The 23,837-nt window shown below is 51.6% G+C and overlaps 5 protein-coding genes across 5 annotated transcripts; 4 read left to right on the top strand and 1 right to left on the bottom strand.

The window, feature by feature from the left end:
* Positions 1-674: 674 nt before the first annotated feature.
* Positions 675-3,688, bottom strand: V8C40DRAFT_247712 (uncharacterized protein). The gene is made up of 3 exons (XM_083216394.1): positions 2,964-3,688; positions 1,169-2,901; positions 675-1,115 (listed from the first exon to the last, which is right to left on the bottom strand). Exons 1-3 carry the CDS (start codon positions 3,207-3,209, stop codon positions 1,004-1,006), a joined length of 2,091 nt encoding a protein of 696 aa, XP_083071976.1. The 5' UTR covers positions 3,210-3,688; the 3' UTR covers positions 675-1,003.
* Positions 3,689-6,194: 2,506 nt separating this feature from the next.
* On the top strand, positions 6,195-8,126 carry V8C40DRAFT_275374 (serine C-palmitoyltransferase LCB2; the record flags this gene model as incomplete). The annotated part of the gene is made up of 1 exon (XM_083220700.1): positions 6,195-8,126. The coding sequence occupies one exon, from the start codon at positions 6,195-6,197 to the stop codon at positions 8,124-8,126; it is 1,932 nt and encodes a 643-aa protein (XP_083071975.1).
* Positions 8,127-10,695: 2,569 nt separating this feature from the next.
* On the top strand, positions 10,696-13,493 carry V8C40DRAFT_247706 (uncharacterized protein). Its single transcript, XM_083216393.1, has 3 exons — positions 10,696-11,526; positions 11,652-11,813; positions 11,887-13,493. Exons 1-3 carry the CDS (start codon positions 11,253-11,255, stop codon positions 12,900-12,902), a joined length of 1,452 nt encoding a protein of 483 aa, XP_083071974.1. The 5' UTR covers positions 10,696-11,252; the 3' UTR covers positions 12,903-13,493.
* Positions 13,494-15,826: 2,333 nt separating this feature from the next.
* Positions 15,827-16,910, top strand: V8C40DRAFT_247703 (uncharacterized protein). The gene is made up of 2 exons (XM_083216392.1): positions 15,827-16,082; positions 16,153-16,910. The coding sequence occupies exon 2, from the start codon at positions 16,153-16,155 to the stop codon at positions 16,591-16,593; it is 441 nt and encodes a 146-aa protein (XP_083071973.1). The 5' UTR covers positions 15,827-16,082; the 3' UTR covers positions 16,594-16,910.
* Positions 16,911-17,166: 256 nt separating this feature from the next.
* On the top strand, positions 17,167-19,284 carry V8C40DRAFT_247700 (uncharacterized protein). Its single transcript, XM_083216391.1, has one exon. It carries the CDS (start codon positions 17,533-17,535, stop codon positions 18,970-18,972), a length of 1,440 nt encoding a protein of 479 aa, XP_083071972.1. The 5' UTR covers positions 17,167-17,532; the 3' UTR covers positions 18,973-19,284.
* Positions 19,285-23,837: the final 4,553 nt, after the last annotated feature.

Raw genomic sequence — 23,837 nt, 5'->3', positions numbered from 1 at the left:
CATTCTTCACGCTTCTCTCGACCCTCTATAAGTCAATCTTACGGCCAAAATTTCCGGTCTCCCCACGCTCTCATCAGCAAGTAACGCCCTCTCGGTATTGTTTCCCTCTCCCCCTTGTGTCCTATCCCGAATCCAGCAGTCCGCATCAACGAATCTCGATGGACTAACCACCCGTCTTACCATCCCTACAAGTACGAGCACACACAGACATTCAGACAGACATCCAGACAACTCATCATCGTGGTACCTGTAATCCTATCCTGTGCGGTACTGTACTGTACTCGTATATAGAAGTACCTGCCCGTAAACACACTCGTACCGTATTGTACACGTCCGAGATGGATGATTACCGCTCCATCCTCAATACCACCATTCTTTGTCCCCCCCCGTATCAACGGCGAGTCGCAGTGCAGTAGTGCCGCATATCAATCCGTACAAGCGCCGCGGCCTGGTGCAGTGGCATCCCGTGTGTACATGTACCTGCGTTGTGTCTGTACTGTCATTACATGTACCTGCGTGTGTCTGTGCAGTCCGTTCACTTTTTCCTCACTTTAACATGGCACGATGTCCTTTTTCAATACAAGGGGTGTTTTTACGCTACTGGTAGTAGGCGAGTTTTGATGGCTGCGTGATGTAATTGTAATTAATTGGGTCCCCTTATTGAAGAAGTTTGGGTGTTTTAATGTAGGATTTAAAGATCCCCTATATCGAATATGTTGTAATAATAGCATCTATCTGCCAAGACTCGCGATTCAAAAGTCAATTGATGCTCTCAAAGAGAATAAATATGCCATTCAGCAAGGCGGTCTCTGTCTTTGAGATGGCCTCGATTTGAGCATGCTATATCATCCATCATTGTTCCCGCAATTCCTTCTAGTTCATCCAACTCTTGTTCTTGGTATACTATTAAGCTAGTCACTTCCGGGACTTGCCCTCTCTATTCCTTTGCTCCATCATGCTACGGTTCAAACCAGAATCCAACTTGTATCATGCTTCAATCCCATTAATGCGTCTTTGCCCATTCCTTGAACCACTCCAGAGCCTCGGGGTTTGCAACACTGGCGTTCGTCTTAATGCTCATCCCCGAAAGGATCTGCTTCACGGCGACTTCGATTCTATACCAATGTTAGAAAATGAACCATACGTGTTCTCAAATTGCGAAACTCACTTTTTGCCGTTGCCCGTCTTGGGGATGCCGCCTCCGCACTCCTCCACCACGCCTGGAACATGACGCGGGCTGAGCTCGCTCTTAATCTTCTGCTTGATCCTGTTTCTCAGGTCGTCGTTGAACTCGTGGCCAGGTGTCGGGACGACAAACAGGCAAACCGTCTCGTCCGTGTCTGTTGCCCGTCGGCGTCCTATACAGACGGCATCTTCAACCTCGGATGCAAAGAATCGGATCAAGATGTTGTAAATCTCAGCTGATCCGAATCTCACGCCAGCCGGCTTCAGGACGCCATCGGATCTGCCCAGCATGAGCAGGCCGCCCGTCTTGGGGTCAGGAATCTTGACAAAGTCGCCGTGATGCCACACCGCACCCTTGACGCCGCACACGTCCTCGAAGCGTTCGAAATAGGCAGCCTTGTACTTGTCGTCACCTTTGGCGCCAAAGAAAGTCAGAGGCTGGCAGGGGAAAGGCTTGACGCAAACCAGGTCACCAGGCTCTCCTGCAAGAACATCCTCACCAGTGACGGAGTCGACGGCCTTGATGGCCATTCCGAGGCCGGCACACTGGATTTCGCCGACGCGAACGGGAAGCAGAGGGGAAGGAGCGCCGAATAGAGAGATGATGTCGGTGCCGCCAGTGATGGAGGCAAGATTAATGGTCTTGGGGAAGGCTTCGTAAACGAAAGAAAAGGTAGACGGCGGCAGTGGTGACGCTGTGGAGTATATGGCTTCGAGGTGGGATAAATCAATGCTGGAATCACGAACAGGATAGACTCCATTGGCCTCCAATGCTGTGAGGTAGGCTGCTGAGGTGCCGAAATGGGTCACCTTGAGGTCTGACAACACGCGGGGAATGGACATGTGTGAGTTGGGTCGGAAAGGTGATCCCGAGTATAGAATCAGCTTGGCTCCGACAGCAAGCGCTCCGACGCTCCAATGCCACATCATCCAGGAAGTGGTTGTGTAGTAGAGCATGCTCGAAGACGAGGTCAAAGAGCAGTGCAGCATGTGCTCCTTCTTGTGCTGGATGAGTGTTCCCAGAGCAGTGTGAACGATTGCTTTAGGGAGACCTGTGGTACCGCTGGAGTAGAGAATGTAGAGTGGATGTGATGGCGGCAGCTGTTCAAATGTAAGAGCATCTGATGAGGCGCTGGAGAGGAAGCTTTGGTATTCAACGGCCGCGACGCCGTGAGCCTCAATGTCCTTGATACCCAGATCGCCCTTGATGTTGTTAATGACAATAACTTTTTGCAGGCCCATCTTGCTAAGCTCCGCGACAATGTCTGTTGTCTTGGATGTGCTCGACCACTCCTTGCCATTGTACACTGTTCCGTTGTCGGCAAACAGAATGCGAGGTCCAATCTGGCTCAATCGGTCCAACACGGCAGAAACGCCGCTGTCAGGGCTGATGCCCGTCCATATCGCGCCGAGAGAAGCAGCCGCCAGCATCGCAACCACGGCTTCCACATGGTTGGATACATAACCCGCGACGATATCGTGAGGCTTCAAACCTTCGGCGCGCAAAGCATTGGCGCATTGGCGGACTGACTCACGCAGCTCAGCCCAAGTGGTTGATCGCAAGTCGCCAGGGAGCTCGGTGGTGGTGATTACGGCGGTGGAGGAAGGGTCAAGAGGCTTGCCTGTGGGAGGGAAGAGGAGGTTTTCGGCAAAGTTGAGGCGAGAGTCGGCGAAGAAGTCGGGACGAGGGAACATGGGCGCATCAGCCGGCAGAACCTAGTTTGGTCAGTTAACTATTCAAGCTTTTTCGTCCAACAAGGCTGAAGATGGAAACGCACGTGTGAGTATGGCTGGGATGAGACGATGCCAACAAACTGCCACACCTCGTCCCAGAACTGGGCGACATTGTCGACAGACCACTTGTACAGGTCTGGATATCCGGTCAGATGCAGATTGTGCTTCTGGTTGACCGTCTGGAGAAACTGCCACATAGGCGTCGAGGCAGGCTCAGCGTGTCTCCAGAGCTCCTTTGCTTTGGGAGTGACGCCTGCGAAGGCATTGTCGCGGTCGATAGACTCCCCCATGGCGTCCGTGTCTTTCGTCTTGTAGAATCGAGATGGCTATCCGCGTGGCCAAGGTCCAGGAAGAGAATCAAGCACGAGAAGCGAAGAGATGAAGCCAATTGATGATTTGGGTCCCTCCTTGTTTATTTTCCCCAAGAATAATCAAATAGTCTTTCAGGGACCGGAAAACGGTTGGGGATCTCTAGCCCAACTGCCGAATCGGCTGCGTTTGCGGTCCCCCTCCATCATGGCCCGTTGCAACCCGCGGGCACCCTCGGTTCTATTTTGGAATGGTTGCGAGGCGATTTAGAAGCCGAGAATCTGTGGCTGGAGCAGTGGCTGAGCAGAGAAATGGATGACTAAGGATCAAAGCGTGGCTGGTGCAGAGCTAGTCAAGTTTGGTTGGATTTAGGGGAAAGATAAGAGAGAGAGGAAGAAAAGATTGATGGCTTCTTCCTTAGCATGTGCACTAGGCTAGGACTTAATTTAGCGGAATACAGGTGCCGAGGCGAAAGTAGAGATTTGAAAGATTTTTTATCGATTTTTTTTCGATGCTCTTTTTTTCACTGCCGGCAATATTCCGGAGAGGGCAAATTGCTCAAGCGTGGGCTGATTTTCTCTTGGTGGTTTGTGTTTCCCCGTTCCGTCTCAAACTATTACCTCGGGCACAAATTACCAGGATGAGGTGATAGGACGAAAGTCAAAGACCCATAAGGTTAACACTGTTGGGCGTGGGTGACAAGTCAATTACACGTAAAGCAGAGGGAAATACACGTACGGAGGACCAAGTCCGTGTGTGTCACTCAAGGTCGCACTGCATGCTTCGCTGGCACTTGTTCCGTCTACATACAGTATTGCCATGTACGAGTACAACTCGGATAAGACAAGGCAAGGCAAGGCAAGGCAAGACACTTGGAATTAGAGTAGAGTCCCTTGCTCTTCTAGTCAAAAGCTGGGGTTGAAACTTTGAAGCGAATTTAAAGCGACAATCACTGCCCCATGCGAGAATACTAATTGAAGTTGTCGAGATGCTAAAGTAGCTGGAGTACATAGGTAGTTATCAGCTGTTGCGTCCGGCATCTTCGGAGAGTTTTCTGGCTAGCATCACGAAACTCGGCTTCTGTGCTGTGCTGTGCTCCAACAGCTCTCAGCTCGCAGCTACTGCCAGCTCTGCTTTGTGTCAGCGCCCCTTTTTGGGCTGCTCCCACGGGCGAGAGAAATCGCGGCAAAATGTCATCGCGCGGCTGCCCCCTTGCAGATCGTTGAGGTTGTAATGCGACCTTGCTGGACTGCGACAACGGAGAAGCATCGAGCCACTCATCTCTTTAACTTGTCGTCTATGCTTCCTTTCCCTTTCAAGAGAGCATCTTGGGTGGCAATAGTCCATGTACGAATATGTAGCTAGTCAGACGGCTTCACCCAGGCCCGGCAACCGTCCTGGAAGCAAGGATTCTAACGGTCGTCGCTTGGAGGATATCGGCTCGAATGACCTCATCAGCTGCAAAGACGCATCGGCCGAGATTCGCATTGTCTACCAGTTAGTACTCGTCGTAGCACCAGTAAGCCCGGGCGATCCGACGTACTTGTACCTGTAGGCTGGATGGCTGGCTGTAGAGTAGCAGTAGGGCCCATCCACACTCTCGGCAGAGAGTTGCAGAGGCCCAAATTAAGTGCCCGTGGACAAGCTAGACGCCCACTTTTGCCCTTGTTCGAGACGGATCGCTTGGGGGCTCCTGAATTCCGGCTTGGCTGTCCCGTCCCTCTTTGGTCCATCTTGGATCCTCTCGGTCCCTCTTGGTCTGGCCGCAGGCGCCGCAGGTTGTGCCCAGCGGAAGAGATCAAATCAATGCAAGGGAATCGGAATCCAAGCGAGCGAGTAAAGTCACAAGCGAGAGCTCCGGCGAAGAGGGAAATAAAATAAAAAGCGCTCCAACGGGCTGTTTCCGCTATATCTTGGCGGCCTGTCTCTCTATTTCCCCCCTCCCTTGCCCGTGTGGCTCCCAGGTCGCGCGGCCAGGACTCGATTTTATTGGCCTTGTGGGTTCGTCAAAGACCCCCTTTCGCCAATTCATCTTACCCAGCCGAAACTCCCCCCAAGCCCAAACCTGTCTTCTTCAACCTGCTTTTTGCTTTTGCCGGCCCTGCGATCGTGGTCATTTCGTCTGTCGCGTGGTGTCCTTGTGCTGCATCTCCACTGAGCTGGGATATTGCCCTTGGAACAGCAATTTTTCTATTTTGTTGGGCCACAGGGCTGCTGCTGCTGCAAATCAGTCCACCTGCTGAGCCGAGTGCGAGGCATTGAGCAGATTCAAGAAGGCGTCGTGTCAGGGCGAGAAGCACTGCAGCACCATCCTCGGTGTTGTTTCTTGTTTCCTTGGTATTCTAACTGGTAGGTTTACGCTGCTGTTTGTTTCAAATCCCGCCAATTCAGCCTCACAATCCAATCCGTCTCTTGGGGGGGCTTCAGTCCCATCTTCTTCTCCAATTCTCAAGCCCCTCCTCCAAAGGCCTCGTTCCAGCAGCTGGCCCATCTATGGCTGCAAAATCGCTTGCAATTGGCATGACGCGAGCCTCGTTGGAAAGCTTGTTTCGATGCTATCGAGACGCTTTACCGACAGCGGTTCGAAGCCTAGTGGCGCCGCCCGGTGAAGCCCAGCAGCAAGTTGTGGCCACACCGCATCGCGCCGTAGCTTTTGAGTTTTGTCGCTGCTGCTGCCGAAGGCCTGAGCTTCCAGCGAAGCATGGCGCCTAGGAATTTGGGCGGAGGGAAAAGCAAAAGGGAAAACCCAAGAACCTTTGCACACATCCCTCGATCCACCATCACGCATTCATTTTCGCCCCAGCTCGCTTTTTGCTCTCATTGGCCATTGAAGCTAACCCGCCTCGTTTTTCCTCTCTCCAGGCGCCAAGTCCCCACGAGCCGGCTTCTCTTTTTGAGTTTGCAAAAGCCTCAAGGAGATCATGCCGCGACGGCTTGCAAATCCCTTCTCCTCCAGCCAGTCTGCCATGTCAGCGTCCGAAAAGACTGGCGAACGACGTCTCTCAAGCTCAAAGACCAACCGACTGAGCCAGCTCTTCTCGTCCAGCCCAAAGTCCAAGGACCAGGCCACCATGCATCAAAGCCAGATGAGCACCATCTCGCCGTCGACGGTGTCACTGCCCACCATTTCGCTGTCCACTGCGACTGGTGAGTCCAACACCGTCGAACCGACCACGACGCTGTTCAAGCCTCAGTCGGCCGAGGAGGTGGAGCGACGGCAACGCGTCGAGGCTCAATTTGGCCCGCTGCTTTCTCCTGAGCACTTGTACACCAGCCAGGCCGCAGGCAAGCCCTTTGAGCGGCCGATTGAAGACGAGGCTCCATACTACTATCTCTTGACCACCTACCTGAGCTACTTGGCGCTCATTCTGTTTGGCCACGTTCGTGATTTCTTTGGCAAGCGGTTCGGCGACCGCAAGCGCTATCAGCCTCTCAAGATTCACAATGGATTCGCTCCCCTCAATGATGATTTCGACAGCTTCTACACCCGACGCCTCAAGACGCGTCTGGACGACTGCTTTGCCCGCACCACTGTCGGCGTCCCCGGCCGCTTCATCACCCTCAAGGACCGCAAGTCGGACGACTACAACTACACCTACCGCTACACCGGCACCTACACTGAGACGCTAAACATGAGTTCCTACAACTATCTCGGTTTTGCTCAGTCTGAGGGTCCCTGTGCCGATGCCGTCGAGGAATGCGTCAAGAAGTACGGAGCCACCTTTGCCAGCCCCCGAGCTGACAGCGGCACTTCTGATTTGGCTCTCGAAGTCGAGCGGGAAATTGCGTCCTTTGTTGGAAAGCCCGACGCCATGGTCTTCTCCATGGGCTACGTCACCAACTCCAGCACGTTCCCTGCACTTGTGTCCAAGGGTTGCCTGATCATCTCCGACGAACTGAACCATGCCTCTATCCGAATCGGTGCTCGTCTTTCTGGTGCTGTCATTCAGTCGTTCAAGCACAACGACATGGGCCACCTCGAGCGTGTTCTTCGTGAAGCCATTTCCCAGGGCCAGCCAAGGACTCACCGCCCCTGGAAGAAGATTCTCTTGGTCGTCGAAGGTCTCTACTCGATGGAAGGTACCATGGTCAACCTGCCCGGAATCCTGGAACTGAAGCGCAAGTACAAGTTTTACCTGTTTATCGACGAGGCTCACTCCATCGGCGCCCTGGGACCCCACGGCCGTGGTGTTTGCGATTACTACGGCGTTGACACCTCGGAAGTCGACATCCTCATGGGCACTCTGACCAAGTCTTTCGGCGCCAACGGAGGCTACATTGCTGCGGAGAAGCACATCATTGACAAGCTTCGCAGCACCAACGCCTCCACCATCTTTGGCGAAGCCCCTGCCCCCTCGGTTCTCATGCAGATTCTTGCCTCCCTCAAGCTGATTAACGGAGATATTTGCCCTGGTCAGGGCGAGGAGCGCCTGAAGCGCATTGCCTTTAACTCTCGCTACCTTCGTCTCGGACTCAAGCGTCTCGGCATGATTGTGACTGGTCACGACGACTCACCCATCATCCCCGTCCTGCTTTACAACCCCGGAAAGATGCCTGCCTTCAGTCGCCAGATGCTTGCTCGCAAAATCTCCGTCGTCGTCGTCGGTTATCCCGCCACTCCGCTCATCAGCTCGCGTGCTCGCTTCTGCGTCTCTGCTGCCCACAACAAGGATGACCTCGACCGAATGCTCATTGCCTGTGACGAGGTTGCCGACCTTCTCCAGCTCAAGTACTCCACAGGAATCGCCGGTGGTTTGGACCCTCTGCCCGAGGGCGTCGCACCAGAAGACGAGGCTGAGTGGAGGAAGAACACTGGCACTCCCATCAAGGCCCCCCGATGGAAGGTTGAGGATGTCATTCGACGAGGTGTCGTTGACTGCAAGCTCCCTCTGCGGTGAGCGGCTTGTGTTTTGGTTCTTTTTATTCTTTTCTTTTTCTACAGCCAATGACATTTGTGGGCAACTCAATATTGAACCCTCCCTCCCATCAAAGAAAAGACATATAGAACGGGGAGGAAAAACCACGGCTCGGTGTTTGAGGCGCAAAGTGTTTTTTTGAAGCTAATGTCCGGCTCCTGGGAGATGAACAAACGGCGTCTCTCTCTTTCTTCCTTGTTTTATCACATATCAAAGGAAAAAAGACCAATTACTATTTTTACTCCAATGTTCGACTAATTGAGCTTACGATGCTCCAGAGTCTTGTGGTCAGCTCTGGTTTGGCGCGAAGCCGTATTATTTACATAATTAATGTGACCATGCCCGACAAAAAAGCGGCCATGATTGAATGTGAAGCTGCAGGGATCATGACTGCAGGGCGAATTCTAATATACCGGGACGGGGCTCGGAAACGACTTGCCTAGGCTCGCCGGCTTTAAGTCGAGCGGCCAACGGGTTGGGGATATTCGGGCGGGATTGCGGGATATATAGGGCGGATACGGTGTTTTTTTTTCTGGGGGTGGGCTTGACAATTGTAAATATATAAGTGTGCAGAACGCGTCTGAGAAGGTTAATGAAGTTGAATGTGGAGAATTGACGGCTCGTCTTATCAGTGTTGAGTGTTGTCATTTGTGATTTGTGATGCCCCGGATGGAAATTTGTTTTTGGCTGGGCTCGATGCAATAGAACGGGACCGAGCCTTGCTGCCTATCTTCTTCTGTACGGAAATATGTACGAGGACAGGTATAAATGTCTCCAGTATATCAATTGTAGCTGCAACGCAATGCAATGCAAGGCTATTAATAGGCGCCCCTCAGCACCGAGAGAAAGAAAACGATGGACGGCTTTGAAACGCGACGGTGTGGGTGCGGGGGGAAACATGAATCTTGAGTGTTTTGGTATATACGAGGGTTTTGGGAGTTTCATGACCCATGACCAAAGGGGGTTGGGAGGATGAAACGCGTGTTGCGAGGTGTTTCTTGTTTGCGAATTAGGTAGGCAGTAGAGATGATACGAGTTTACGATATAGACGAGTATGGATGTGTGTGTGTATGTGTGTGATCGATGTGTTTCTTCTTTCTTTTTTTCGTTTCGGAACGGCTCGGGATGGGGTTACGAATGTAAGACAGTTGATGTGATGGGGATGTGTGTGCTGCTGCAAGGGAGGTTTTCTTTGCTTTTTTTGGCTTTTGGGTTTTGCCCTTGCATGTAGTATTATGTGGCGGGTTGCGGGCGCGGGGTTAGGCGAGATTTGCTTTTTCTTTTCTTCTTTTTGACAGAGAGAGATGCTATGGATGGTGTTTGTTTGGGGGTTCAAGGTTTGGATTTGCTTTTTTAGGCGAGTGTAGTGAGGCAGGGGTTGTTGGCTCGTTTAGATGGGATGGTTGTTGGAGAGGAGTGCTGGGAATGGGATGGATGGATTGCGGAGGAGATGAGATGACATGACATTGACGGGGATTGTTTGTGTTGGCTGATGGCTTTTGGTGTAAATGTGAGAAGCTGGATTGGATGCTCAATTGATTTTATTGTACTCATAGGCATGTCGTAGCTGAGCTGTTGGTGTTTGATGCTGGTTGGCATATGTTTTTTGTTACCCTGCAGCGAGTGAGGAATATGAATTCAGGTACGGTACAGGCTCGATTGCTCAGTCCACACGTTGCTCGGTGATTTATTGGCTCGGTAGACGCACTACGAGGGCTAGCAGGCAGCTTAAATCCTTAGCCGGGCCATGAACTGTGGTCTGACTTGGACATCTTAAATGCAACCTCATGCTGGTGGAGTTGAAGTGATTTTGGTGTCAAATTGCCTACCAAGGTACCTTTGTCTGTTAAGACTGGGTCGTGTACGGTACCTCTCCATCAAAGGAATCTACGATAAAAAGTAAAAATAGAACAGAAAACAGGTCCATGCCATCTCTTGAACGATCAATGGATCAAATGCTACTTCGTATCAACAACACCTGCATGTCATGTGCATGCACCTTGATAATAATAACAGCAGCAAAACATCCAAATCCATTCTTTGCCCGCGGCTCAGCCACAAGACAGGAGGTTCGCATGGTGCAAGGCCAATCCCCATCGGGCTAGAGGCGCCGCCCAGCGTTCGTGCCCTGGCGCAATTAAAACGGCTGCTTTGCTTGTAATGGAAGCGGTCGCAGTACAATGGCTGCCGTACCTCGGCCGCGGCGGCGCTATGGGCAGTGACAAAGGCGGTAGCAGGCGGCGCTTGTACCTGTCGCCTCTTGGTGTCCGATGTCTCGATGGCCCTTCGCATTAGTGGACTTAGCGCCGGGCTCCAGGGCTCTCTTCCAACGGGTTTCGTAACGGACACATGCCTCGTCCGGGGGGGTACCTGTACTTGCGGCTGCACTGACGCGCGCCGGTACCTGAAGCTGTGGCGGCTCCCCGTGGGCGTACCTGGTACCCGCAGCCCGCCGCCCGTGCTGGTGCCTTTGCTGGTGCTTGGTGCTTGTGCCTTGTGCCTGTCGGCTGGCATTTATTGGCCGAGATTTGACACTTGGGCTTGTTGCGAACTGAGCCTTGGGGGGTTCAACGCGAGTTCCCGAGTTTCGTCTTTCCTGGTGCCCCTCCTCCCCAGCTTGCGACGATCCAAGACCAAGACCAAGAACCGACGAGGCTCTGCGAGTATTTGTTCGACCTTATCGCCGCCTTGCCCAGCTTCTGCTTCGGCTTCCCTCTTGCTGCTGACTGGGGTCTTCTTGTGTCCGGCCACCCACTCGGAGCGCCTTGTATCGATCCATTAGCCGCCCGTTGGCGCTCTGCTCGCCTCCGCACGCCTCGTTCCCCCCCCATTCGAACCTGGTGCCTCAATTTCTACGCAGCCCTCAAAACTCCCCTGAAAGCGAAGCAGGAGAAACAAGGAAAAAAAGGAAGAGGGCATCTCGCAACGCAACTTGTCCATCGAAAAGAGTCGTAGCGGCGACGGGACGGTTGGACAAAAGGGAGCAGCGTCAAATAGGGGACGAAAACGAAAACCAACCTGCGCCCTGAGAGGGGAGAGAAGAAAGCGAGAGAGAGCGAGAAGACGCTTGGCCACGGCACCTCGCGCAGCCCTGCGGCGTCGCCCACGATGATGAGCTTTGAAGGAGGCACGGGCTACGCCGAGTCGGACGCCGACGACGAGTACGAGCATCACCTGGGCGACCACTCGCCCGTGGGCGATTCCGAGACGTCGCCCATGGGCTCCGAGCTGTCGACGTCGGCCGAGCACACGCCCACCACGTACGGCCATCGAAGCAGCATGGACCGTCTGCCCGAGACGATTATTACCGAGTGGACGGCCGAGGAGTGCGCGGATTTCATCAGTGCCATCGGGCTGCCGCAGTATGCCGATACATTTTTGGGTATGTGATTTGACGGTGTGATTTACAGTGCAGCATGGTGATGACGACCATGATTACGATGGTGACGATGTGGTTTCGTTTTTTGTTTGTTTGGGCATTGGCTGATTCGTTATGGTGTTATACAGAAAACGACATTGTTGGAGAGGCCCTGGTTGCTCTGCTGCATGACGATCTCAAGAGCATGGGCATCGCCAGTGTGGGCCACCGTCTAACCATTCTCAAGAGCGTCTACGACGTCAAAAAGGCTCAAGACATCCCAATTGAGAGCGATCACTACCTACCACTCTGTAAGGCCTCCCATTTTGCCCTTTGGATAATGGAAATCGCCCATGACTGACTTTGCTGGACTCGTGATTGCAGCCGCCGATGCCGAAGCCCAATACGCTACAGCAACGCTCAAAGACATCAGACATCTAGTGGAACAGCTCCGGTTGCGAGACGAGCGGATGAGCCTACTGGAGCAGGACCTGCGACGGATGAACGAAGACTTTAAGCGCCTCAGGGAGGACATGCTGCCGGCGCTGCGGCTTGTCAAGGACGTTCAGCACCCGCTGCCAAACGTTTCTGGGCCCAGCCAAGCATACACATACGAAGCCACCCTCTCTCCACCTGCACCAACGCCGCCTGGAGCCCAGCCCGGCGATCGAGGCGTGAAGCGACAGTACTCACAACGACGAATCCTGATAGGAGCTACGCCCAAGAGCAACTCACCGACGCAAGCGACGCACGACCAGCGGATCATGCCGGAACAGACGCTGGACCCGTCCAGCGCGGCAGAGAGGGCAGTCATGTCTTCGACGCACCTGGCCGCCATGAACGGCGCTCCCTCTGTTTCCACGACCGGATATCCCTCCCCTGTCATGCCATCACCGACATCCCCAATGAACCACATGAGCGGAACCACTCTTGGCTCTCGATCCTATAACTCCACCCCTTCTGTACGGTCGACATTTATCGAGCCAGATCTCGGCTACAATTCACGAGACAAGGCCGGTGGCGGGTCGATTCGACGACGCGAGACGCCCGTTCCCGAGACGCCCAATCCCAAAGACTCTGTCGAAATCTTCAAGTCGTTCCGAGTAAGCATGGACGACCCGTGCTACAAGGTGTTGCCGGCTGCGCTTAAGAAGTATCAGATCAATGCGCCTTGGGACCAATACGCTCTGTACATTGTCTACGGCGACCAGGAGCGTTGCCTTGGCATGGACGAGAAGCCTCTGATTCTGTTTAAGCAGCTGGATAAGGAAGGCAAGAAGCCCATGTTTATGCTGCGTAAGACAAATAGTGCCCAGGTGGACGGCGACCTTCCCGGCATGAGCATGAACCCAGCAAGAGGAGCATCAACGGGCTACGATCCGCCTGGAGGCATCATCTGAAGAGGAATTTTGGTTTGATGGGCATACTCACAGGTGTCTCCGAATGACACTGGTAGAGAGGCTTTTGTTTCATTATCCGCGAGTTGGGCTGTTGTGACATATACTTGGAAGGGGGCGCATTGGAGTTGGTGGGGAAAAGGGAAAGCAAAAGGAAAATTCAGGCCACGGTGAAAAGAAGACGAAGAAAACGACATGCCCTGGTGATGTATGCCGAGCGTGCGTTTCTGCTGCAGCTTATTCTGATGCTGCAAGCCGCCGGAACGGGGCTGATGCATAAAGGCCAAACGAGCTGGATTCACTACTACCCATTTGGTAAAACGATATCAAACTTTACCAATCGGGAAGTCTTGAGACGAAGGACGGAGTAGCACTTGAGCGAAACGAGCTTAAGATGCTATGGATTGGACGTGGGAGTCCCAAAAATGAGAACGAGCTATAATGGGAAGCTTGGACTGAGGGCTCTCGAATTTGGATTCTCGCCATGGACGATTTTCACCCCTTATACTATCTTGGGTGAGATACATTTTCTTTTGAATATGTTGGGCAATGTGCACACACACGGAGGAGGGAAGGGAGAAGGAAGGGAAGGGAGAAGGAAGGGAAGGGAAGGGGGGCAAACAAACACGGCGGGGAATTTCGGGTGTACGGCAACTTTTTTTGGGCAAAAATTCACGGGAGGGGAGGATGTGTATTACTTGTTTTTTTTATTGTTGCTTTTATATTGTGTTGGATGTGGATGGATGGATGCGTATCTGGGATGCATGTAGTATTAAAGAGCGAGAACCTATCTATCTATGTAATACTCTATATTGAGTGTTTTTTTCTTACTTTTTATTTCTTACTTTTTTCTTGTAATTGATGAGCGATGTTGGATGGGTTTGATTATGGTAGTGTATGAATAGAGATTTGTGATGGAATGAAGTGGTTTAGAGGGGATGTGGTGAGGTGGTTCAACTGGTATGAGTGAGGTTTTTGATATCGGAGGATGTAGACTGACGATGAGGATGTTGGATTGATAGTGGTGATGATGTAAAGAGCGGCGGAAATGCTACGGAGATGTACCAGATTGGATGGTTGAGGTGGGATTGGGATAGGTGAATGAATGAGGTGTTTTGATGATAGTGGAGGATGTCGACGGACGATGAGGATGTTGGATTGAGATTCAGGGCGAATTGGGTGCTGTTGATGATGTGAATAACGGCAGAAACGGCACGGAAATGCAAACGGTTGGATGGATGAGGTAGGATTGGGATAGTTGAATGACAGACAGGTGACGCTGGCTGGATGCTTGAAGGATTGAAGGGGATTGAGTAGATATTTGATTAGTCGCGGATGGTGTCGAGTGATCTCATAGACTCGATCGACATGCATGATAAAGAACTCATCCGGGGTAAAATAGTGCTTCAAAATGGCTCTGCCTCGATTAGGAAGCAAGAATACCATAAAGAGCTCATCTGTGTCAAGAGAACAGCACACTGATCCTGAAATGACTCTTCCCGGCGCTGAGGCTGAAAAGACGACTACAGGTCAGATGGCTTGTAAGAGCACTGAATTAGAGCTATTGATGGGCTTCCGTGTGGCGCGTGGCGTGCAGGACGGCGCATTCGATGGGCTGGATTCGCTTGCATTGCATTCAGGCTAATCACAAGGCCGAATAGAGTTTCTCGTTGTTTGCCTAGATTAGGGTCCGTCAAGAGTGAGAGTGAGAGTGAGAGCTTTCACGGGGATAGTAGTGGATTGATGGGAGTGTGCGTGAAGAGAAAGAGTCATTCAATAATATGGGGGATTTTTAGTTTGCTTTCTGGTTCTGGATGTCCAATATGATCCCATTCTATCGTGTTAGTGAGGCGGTCAAGATGTTTACGTAGACTATTAAATGGGGATTGGGCGTCGTCAGAACTGTTGGCATATGTACCCGAGGAAGGATTTGCGTCGTTGCTGATGTTGCCTTGTCTGATGTGGTCTGCTACTGACTAGTATTACTCGTATATAGGCGTATATGCTGGCGTTCAATACGGGATCCAATGGGCTCGGTGTGCGGGCGCCCAGGGGGGATTGGGGGATTTGCGTGCTTATGTGATGAAGTCTATTGTACGGAGAAAGAGTGAGGATGAGAATGAGAGCAATGGTTCTAGGTTGGCGTGTGATTTTAAATCAGATCAGATGAGGGGCTTAGATCATGACTTGATGTCGTATTATTGGAAGCTTTGTAACGGACGTTGTTTTGTTATTATAAATTGAAGTGAAAGAGGTGTTTTAATTCCGAATGATGTATTAAAGGAATCTCGGCACTCGTTCGATGGGCCGTGTGTCACCTACGGCTGTCGCACCCGAGAGAGGATCGAAAATCTGGTGTCCGGACGCCGACCAGCGACGCGGCTTCGGCTTCGGCTTAGCCCCCTCAGGACCTATAACGCGCTCGTAGTGGCAGCAAATCATCACATCAGAGCTTAGCTGCCTATCCCGCTACTATACAGTTAGTTAGTTGGCGCTTGACGTGCCATCTTTCGCTAGTGGAGGTTGCCCGTTTGAGTCATCGCCGGCGTTGACGCAGCTTAGCCAGCGGCTTTGAAAGGCGTCCAATGGAATCCGATGCGCTGGGCTCGGGTGCGTAGCCGATTTGGCTGGGGCTGGGGTAAGAAGGATGAATGACTCTGGATGGAGACGGCGCGGACCAAAGTTTGCGACGTGCTTATGATGGAGCGAGTGGTTCCTAAATAGCTCTGCTGGTTTTGTATGGCTTTTGCTTTGTATATGGTGTTAGTCAGAAGGTGATGTGATCGGTTGACACTTGGGACTGGACTGGAGCTATGGGCGGGTTCTGGCTGGGCTCGTTTTTCTCGGGTTGCGTGGACGGAGGACGTGTGTTGGGAGGAGAAGGATTTTATGGCTTGTTTAAATAAAGAGTCGTTTGGTGCCTTGGATTTTTGGTTTCTTTTTTCTCTTTTTCTTTGTTTTCGATATCTTGGCATTTCTTGTTCGACAAAGACTTACTCTTTTGGGAACGAAGCTATAAGCAGCTCGAGTATAATATAACACTGCTTTGTTTGTTTGTTTGTTGTCTTGGCTCTGGGCCTTTGCATTAGGCGCTGCCATAACTACACCTTTCCCTGTATTACATGGTGACTAGAATGGAGGAGAGGATATAGAGCCTGCTTGATATTGATAATCGCCGTCAAGGTATGGTGTGCCGCAGCTCTTCATAATCGTCACGATTCCTTTGGACATGAGCTGACGATGATGGCTGTAGATGGTCGTAATACCACGCTTTGGGGCTGATGCCAACCCAGACTATCCCAAAAACTCACCTCCTCGTCCAACGCCTGTGTCCAGCGCGACGCCCACTCCCACCGACATCATCGCCAGCGTCACCACAAGCACAGCGTCTCCAACATCATCTAGCACATCAGGTGGATTCTTGCACATCGCTTCAGATGGCAACAGCGGAGACAAAATCCTGCGCGGATTCCTCATCGGAATGGGCATTGGCATCATACTGAGCTTCTTGCTATGCTGCTGGCTGCCGTGCTGCAGGAAGAAGCGGAGGTCACGGCTGCAGAGGCGGAATGACAATATTCGGCGGAGGCTGGTGGTTCTCGAGGACGAGGCGTGGGTGAACCAGAATTGGCCGCAGAGGAGGCCGTGGGATGTTGGTGAGGATGAGGGCCAGAGCCATGTGAGCCACGACTAATACGAACGATGCTTGGCGATGAACGAGTATTGGATGATGATGACGACGACGATAATATCTGATTACCACGGAATCTTTTGGGAGCAAATTGCAAGGAATTGGGATAATTATGGTATGGAATAGGAGTTTGAGGTGTTTTGGTTTATTGGTACTGCTATTGGTATCTGCTTGTTTGCTTCTATGTGGTTCGGCAATGCAAGGCGGTTTTCAGGGACGGAAATAATATCAGTCGTCAGCTAATGACGGGGCACAAGGATACAAGCGGAGATAATCTGGATGGCTTACGAATAGAAATGCTATTAATTGATCAATCAGCGAGGCTTCTTTGCACCAAACCGGCAGTGATGTGCGTTTTTCAGCGGCCCATAAGCGGCATCAATGTCGCGATGCTTCAACAATGGGACGATTCCCGGCTGTCGCTCATCTTGGCATCTTAAGTCAGTCTGTCAGTGTGCACTGACACAGCCACTTTCTTCTGGGGGCTTGTGGGCCAGCTCGCGCGGCTGTGGCGCAGCAGCCTCCAGCAATGACGTTGGCGGGGAGCCACAGTCTGGGCGCGCCAAGCTCTTGGATCAGACTGCTCGGGTTCAGTCTATTGTCGTTATTTTCAACTGATCAATGCTTCAAAATTCCTTTCACTTGCACGATAGCATTGCCCCTATCTTGTGCCTCAGATCTACACAAGGCGCTCTAAACGATAGCGACAGCAGACGACAACGCACTACTGCGGGCCTGATCCTGCTTCTGATCCTTCAGCTTTGGTCTCTTGTCTCAGCTTGCCGCAGCCTCACTTTATAGCCGCCAGCCCGTGACCCCTCTGGCCAAGACTTTGAAACGACATGCAATGACCTGCTGATGTTCGCCACGGCTTGAAGCTTTTTTTTCTTCTTCTTTCTTTGCACTTTCAATTTCAGCTTCTCAACTATAGATATAGCCGCCATGCTTGACGACAGCTTCCCCACATACCGCATGCAAACTTCTGCGGAAGATGCTCTCCAGACGACTCTGTTTTACACGTACAACGGCTCGGATCCTCAGCGCGCTTACACCCTCCAGAGGCCTTCCCCGGCATCCTCGGCGAACCAGTATGCCGTCGCCCTGTTCGACGCCCACTACCAGTCTGTCATCTACGGCGAGGTGCTGGTGAAGCCCGAGTTCCAGCAGCCCACGCTCTCGGCCGCCGAGATTCGCAACCAAAACGGCTCGCCGCCCAACGTGCCCATCACGCCCGACTCCTTCTCCGTGCTGCTGTACAACCCGGACCAGAACATTGTCGTCAAGCGCAATGCCGGGGGGTGGAATCGCGCTGATTCGTGGGGGTTTGAGATTCCTGAGCGCACGTTTAAGCTGCCCAGTGCCAGCAAGCTGGACCAGGAGACGGGGAGCAACGATGTGGCGGATCAGTCGCCAAAGATTATGTTTCACTGGAAGCGGGATGGGCGGCTCAATAGGGACATGACGTGCTACATGTCGGGGAAGAGCGTGGGCGGCAAAAAGAGCAAGGAACCGGATATCACGGTGGCCATGTATCGTAGCCAGAAGCAAGGGGATGCCGTGTGCATCTACGAGCCCAACATGGCTCGAGTCGAAGTCGAGGACCGAAAAGGTCTTGAAGTCGTGCTGCTGCTGAGTGCCGTCGTCGTCAGAGACTTGCATTTTGCGCCCAAGCAGGATCCATTCAACATCTCCGGAGTGGTTCCTGCAGGGAGAAGAGGTTCACGGCCGCTGGCACCGTCTCCAAACGACCCGACGCTTGTATCGGGTGCGTTGGCGGATACTACTCCATCACCGGGGCCGGCACACACGCCACCGGCGAGACCCTCTCCGGCCAGCAATGCCGCGAAACAAGCCGAGATTGATGCCGAGACACGCCGGCTGAAAGCAATGGTGGCCGAAGAAGAGCGACAGCGCCGTGCGCGGCTTGCTCGAGAGGAGGAAGAGAAGACACGGAGGATGCTCCAGCAGGAGGAAGAAGCTCAGCGGCGGCGGAAGCAAGCCGAGATCGATGCCGAGACCGAGCGGCTTCGTCGAGAGTACGGCGTGCCGCCGCCTCGGCCAACACAGGCGTCTCCTCCACTCCCGCAACGGCCTTTTGGAGCACCGGCGTCGACGGCGGCCATGTCTGGTGCTTTGGGAGGCGGCGGCTGGTATGGCCCGCCCGTCGTGAACAATCTCCAGCCTCCGCCTCCGCCGCGGCCAAACAGCGTAGGGCCGGGGCCGTCTACGCAGCAGCAGCAGCAGCAGAACGGGCGCAACAAGCTGAGTCCTTATTCGGGACCGTTGGGGGCGCGGGCGAGTGCGATTAGCTTTTTCGGGGGAGGCAAGACGGATGAGGAGAAGAGGAAGAAGATGAAGAAGAAGCAGAGCGTGCATTTCTAGGGGGGCATCATCATGGCGTTTTTTTGGGGGGGATATACCAGGGATTATTTGGGATAGACTATAGGCATCATGGGTTATGTACTTTTGTTACTATATGTTGCTCATTGAGGAATCATTACAGAATTGCATTCTTTTCCTTTAAACAAGAGATAGTTAGCCATGTTATTCACTTATAAAGTGGCACTGCTAAGATTGGTCACTAACCAAGATGTACTGATCGTTGCAAAGACTGGCGTCTTTTGTTAGCCCACCATGCTACTCATCTCAAATGTCATTACTAAGGATCCTCTAAGCCATGTCATTCACTTCAAGTATCACTTATTCACAATCAGGAATCTAGTAAAATTTGGGGAATGAGATTATATATTATTAAAATGTAGTGTGTATATGTCTTAATCCGCCTCTCTTCCCTGATACCCCTCTTTTTTATAGAAGTGGTATCACTTGCGTTTCTCGAATCAAATGGGTATAGAATCTAATACTCATAAAAACTTTTTGTGCTCCCAGCCTGCCCGTGTGTAAAATCCATGCCCAAAAAACTTGTGTGTAACAAAGAGAAGTCAAAAGGTAGTCGAAAAAAAGCAAAAACTTTTAGTGTTGTTTGTTCGTGTGTCGTCGTCTCTTAAAGGAGTGTGTTTTTTGTGTGTTTTGTGTATTTTATTCCATCGTGCTGGGCATAGACCGATATCCATCCATTCCTCTTTTCCGCAGTTCAGGAGCACATTGTTGTAGTGTGAAAGATTGTCACATTGTTTTTGGTTGTTTAAGCAATGTTCATGGGCAGCTTCATGCTGGCACCGACGTTGGCGGCCTTGACAGAAGGGCGAGGGCGGGAGAAGAAAGAAGAGAAACGCTTCTTCTTCTTCTCCGAGGCGAGGGAGCGGTTATCTGGGGTGTTTGCGGCGGAGGTGGCGGGAGTAGTGGCGGTTGAGGGGCAGAGAATCATCTCGTGGGTGATGCCGTTGCTGAGAGCAGCGCGGAAGTGGACGAGGTCACCGACGAACATTTTGAAGGTTGGTTGTTTGTTGTGGTGTTTTGAAGTAAGAGAGAATAGTGGATTGTTGGAAAGCTGGAGCTTTGGAAGCTTTGTGTGATGATGCTTTTGAATGTTTGTGTGTAGATGAGTTGTCTGTGTAGCTGATGATTGCTTGATGATGATAGGAATTCTTCTTGTTCAAAAGCACGGCCCAAGGCTCCTCTTATATACAAAACAATCGCTCGCCTCCATTTCAATCCTAGGTACGTACTCTCTTTTCACGATGCCGTGAATTTCCATTCCATGCCGTAGTACGTACCCCTATGACAACTCCTATGACTGCAAATTTTCCATTCTAAAAAAAAAACATGTTTCTGTAGCTCCTTCTTGGTCATTTGCGCATCACCTGCAGACGGCGGATCCGTATCGGCTTCGGTCTGCCGGGGCTCGGGGATCCACTACCCGATCGTAGCCAGGCGCCAGGGGGAGCTTCGTTTTGGGAAGAAGCAGAAAAAAATTGAGGCATCGTGAAAACTGTGGAGTTTAGAGTGGAATCAATAGGAGTTTAGGGTGGAATCATTGGGTCTGAAACAGTCATCGGATGGAGTGTGTGAGTCTACGGTGTGTGTGTGTGGCTCAGCTGGGCTGGTGCTGGTGCCTTGCTTTTCGGCACTGAGTCAGCAGGGGTGTTTGGGTGTGGGCTGAAAGAATTTTCTGATTAATGGAGCTTGGGCAGCCTTGGATTTTCAGGTACAGGAGGGCACATCAATACAATACGACGTAAATGAGAGCCGGTAAGAGGCGGGTTAAGGCGCTCGGGCCGAAAAAGGGCAAGGGTAGGGGAGTAGGGGAGTGTGGTTTTATTGAATTTTTTTTTCTTTTCTTTTTTTGTTTCGTTCGGCATGAAGCGAATGATGATGACTGGACAATGTGTGGCGCCTGATGGAACGTTGGTTGGCTGGTTTTGATGTGATGATGCAGGAACTGGATGAGGCTGGTGTGGATGACGAAGCAAGGCCGAAGCCGAAGTGACGGGAAACGCGTGGCTGATTCCATCTTCGGCTTCGGGGTATGTTCTTCCAGAGGCTTCGATTACATACGCAACGCAGCACACACACATGCATATGGAAACAATTGCAGATACGACATACGAAGCTGATGAAGCTATTCGCAAGGTCAGTCATCATCGTCGTCACTGTTTACACGTAACTCGCCGTGTGAGCCATTCGTGGCCGATACACGTATTCTTTTCTCTCTAGCATCAATCCATCCATTTGCTCACTCAGCAACGTGCTGTCCTGTGCCCCCCTTTTCACCCTTTTCGATATTCCCAGGTTCTTCAAGCCCTACAAGCCTAACGCAAAAAAGAGTCTTGAAGAAAAGAAAAGCTCTTCCCAGCGGGCGACGACCCGCAAGCCAAGCCGGGATCCGTTCATCCACTTTTCCGTCTCCGCCTCGAAACAAGTCACAAGCAATAATGGATACCGTACCAGCCTTGCTAGCATTACTACCCAGTCAACCAGTAACAAGCTGAAGTTGAGGCAGCTGTTGTAGAATAGGTTACACTCTTACACGAATTTTTTTGCTTTTCACTGCCGAAGTGGATATTGCTTAGGCGGGAAGAGGGCTGAAGTGCTCATAGTGGCGTGTGTCGTGGCGAGATGGGGCTCTTCTCTCTCGTAATAAATTAACCACGGCGGGAAAAATATGGATCTCGTGGAATGAAAATTTACAAGCAAATTATATTGCTTTTTTTTTTTTGTTGGTAAAAATACTACATCCATACGAGTAGCTGGGCGGTAAGCTTCGGTTTGCAGGGGTAGTTTCCCGCACGTGTGATTCTCTTTGGTTGAATGGTTGGTGATGATTTTTTTTTTTGGGTTTCTTTTTACACAATGGGTGGATACGGCACGGCCGCTTTTATTTTCTTGGAAGTGGAAAGGGGGCAGATCGGGTGATGGGACTGGGATTTTGAAACATATGACTTTTGATGATGATGTTGGTAAACGACATTGCATTGGGATGTAAATTTTTCATGCACCGAGGGTAACCGACTGTGTTATGGTTGACTGTTGAGGAGGCATCTCGGGATGAGATGTTGCATCGTGGCGATGTTGTAGGTTCTCGTTGCATGAAAGAGCAAAATCAACATCATACAGGATGCCCCTTTTGCGGATTTTGTAGCTCATGGGTTGTATTACAATGCTGGTTGATGGGGGTGTTGACCGTGTCTTGAAGCAATTCTATGTGCTCATCATCCCTATGTTGGATAATGTACTTCTTCGCTTGAATAGGGTCATGTAAACGGGTCTGAACAGCTACAGATCCACCAACAAGCCCAATTGACTACTCACGACACAATGATCCATTCGAATACAGATAGAATTGGTGTTTCTATAGCAAAAATACCAACGCCCATACCTGTGGAAGCTTCTCCACCTCTATCCGGCTGCTGCCATCCCCTGATGCTGCTTCAACTCTTTCAGACCGGCAGTTGGCATCTCCCTGAAAGACTATAATCCAGTGGATATCCAGCGGGTAACCTATTCTCCATGCACTCCACCAGTATCCTCCATTTCCCAACTCATGAACCCTCACAAGGAGCCCCAAAACGGCATCCTCCCGGGCAAACTACTCCCAGCAGACGAACCACCTTCATGAAACGCACCGCTACCATCATCCCGAGTCACACCATCCAACCCAGCATCCCCTTCCATTGCCAAAATTTCGTTGTACCTGTCCAAGCTTATCACAGCCGTCTTTTCAACCTCGTCTAATTGCCCTGCAATGTTCTACAAGCAGTCCATCGGCGAGCTGGGCCCTCCCAACTCTCGGAACAAGGCCCTCTTCACCTCAAGAATCACTTGCCTAATGGGGAGGGCAACCGTCGTTGCTGGCTTGTACCGGGCGAGGAGGCTTTCGTATCGATCTTGAAGAAGCCTGTTCCATCCGGCGTAGCAGAGCAGGCCCGTCTCGGCGAGGAGTATCTGGTAAACCCTGGCTCGTGCCCTGTCCCGTATCTTCGTGAGCAGTTCTAGTAGGTACTGCTATTAGTATTGCTTCAACGTGACGTCTTGGTATAAAAGGGGAAAAAAGAAGGATACTCACTGAGTGCTTTCTGGGACAGTTCTTGCTTCAGGGGAGGCCATGTCCAGAGTCTCACAAATGGCACCGTACAAATGGAAATCAACTCCCACATGCACTTCATAAACATGGTTTCGTCCCAAAACAAGGCCGCCGCTACCATGTAGCACCCCGCTGCCTTTGGGGGATCAGACATGTACTCCCGAAAGTCTCTGCCGTTGAGAAGCCACTGCCGCGCCGCCATCGTGACGGCCTTTTGCAGGCCGTATTTGTTCACCAGAATCGCCGTGTCGAGAAGCATGGATGGCCGGAGTCCCCGCGGCACCAGATGGTTTTGTAGGTGGATGATGTGGCAGATGATGCGGACGATCTCGATGTTCTCTGGGTCGAGAATGAGGATCTTCTCTTCGTCACCGGGCTCGCACATGAGATCCTCGACCAGCTCTTCGAAAGATGCCGATGCGCACATGAGGGACTGCGAATAGACTTGGAATGCCGTGTTGGAGCCCTCAATCCCCAAGAACATGTCGCCGCCGGGGCAAATGACTTCGGTAACATCTTTTTCTTCGTCTTTGACTTCTCCTTCTTCAACATCATCTTCTTCACTGCTTTCCCCTTCATCATCTTCTTTGCCTTTGCCTTCACCTTCACCTTCTTTTTTGCCTTTGCCTTTTCCTCTGTCTTTTCCTTTGTCTTTTTCTTTTCCTTTTTCTTTTCCTTTGCCTTTGCCTTTGCATTCATCTTCTTTTTTGCCTTTGCCTTTCCCTTCGCCTTTCACTTGGCCTTTCACTTGGCCTTTCACTTG

The sequence above is a fragment of the Trichoderma camerunense genome (genome assembly GCF_050948025.1).
Source record: "Trichoderma camerunense strain CBS 138272 chromosome Unknown V8C40scaffold_11, whole genome shotgun sequence".
NCBI classification, from domain to species: domain Eukaryota; kingdom Fungi; phylum Ascomycota; class Sordariomycetes; order Hypocreales; family Hypocreaceae; genus Trichoderma; species Trichoderma camerunense.
The sequence above is the reverse complement of the archived record's forward strand: the minus strand, read 5'-3'. Positions and strand labels throughout refer to the sequence as shown.

Coding starts and splice junctions, on each gene's coding strand:
- V8C40DRAFT_247712 (XM_083216394.1), bottom strand. CDS start 3,209: ATGGGGGAGTCTATCGACCGCGACAATGCCTTCGCAGGCGTCACTCCC. Junction 2,902..2,963: donor CATCCCAGCCATACTCACAC/GTGCGTTTCCAT, acceptor TGACCAAACTAG/GTTCTGCCGGCTGATGCGCC. Junction 1,116..1,168: donor AAGACGGGCAACGGCAAAAA/GTGAGTTTCGCA, acceptor ACATTGGTATAG/AATCGAAGTCGCCGTGAAGC.
- V8C40DRAFT_247706 (XM_083216393.1), top strand. CDS start 11,253: ATGATGAGCTTTGAAGGAGGCACGGGCTACGCCGAGTCGGACGCCGAC. Junction 11,527..11,651: donor GTATGCCGATACATTTTTGG/GTATGTGATTTG, acceptor GGTGTTATACAG/AAAACGACATTGTTGGAGAG. Junction 11,814..11,886: donor CGATCACTACCTACCACTCT/GTAAGGCCTCCC, acceptor TCGTGATTGCAG/CCGCCGATGCCGAAGCCCAA.
- V8C40DRAFT_247703 (XM_083216392.1), top strand. CDS start 16,153: ATGGTCGTAATACCACGCTTTGGGGCTGATGCCAACCCAGACTATCCC.
- V8C40DRAFT_247700 (XM_083216391.1), top strand. CDS start 17,533: ATGCTTGACGACAGCTTCCCCACATACCGCATGCAAACTTCTGCGGAA.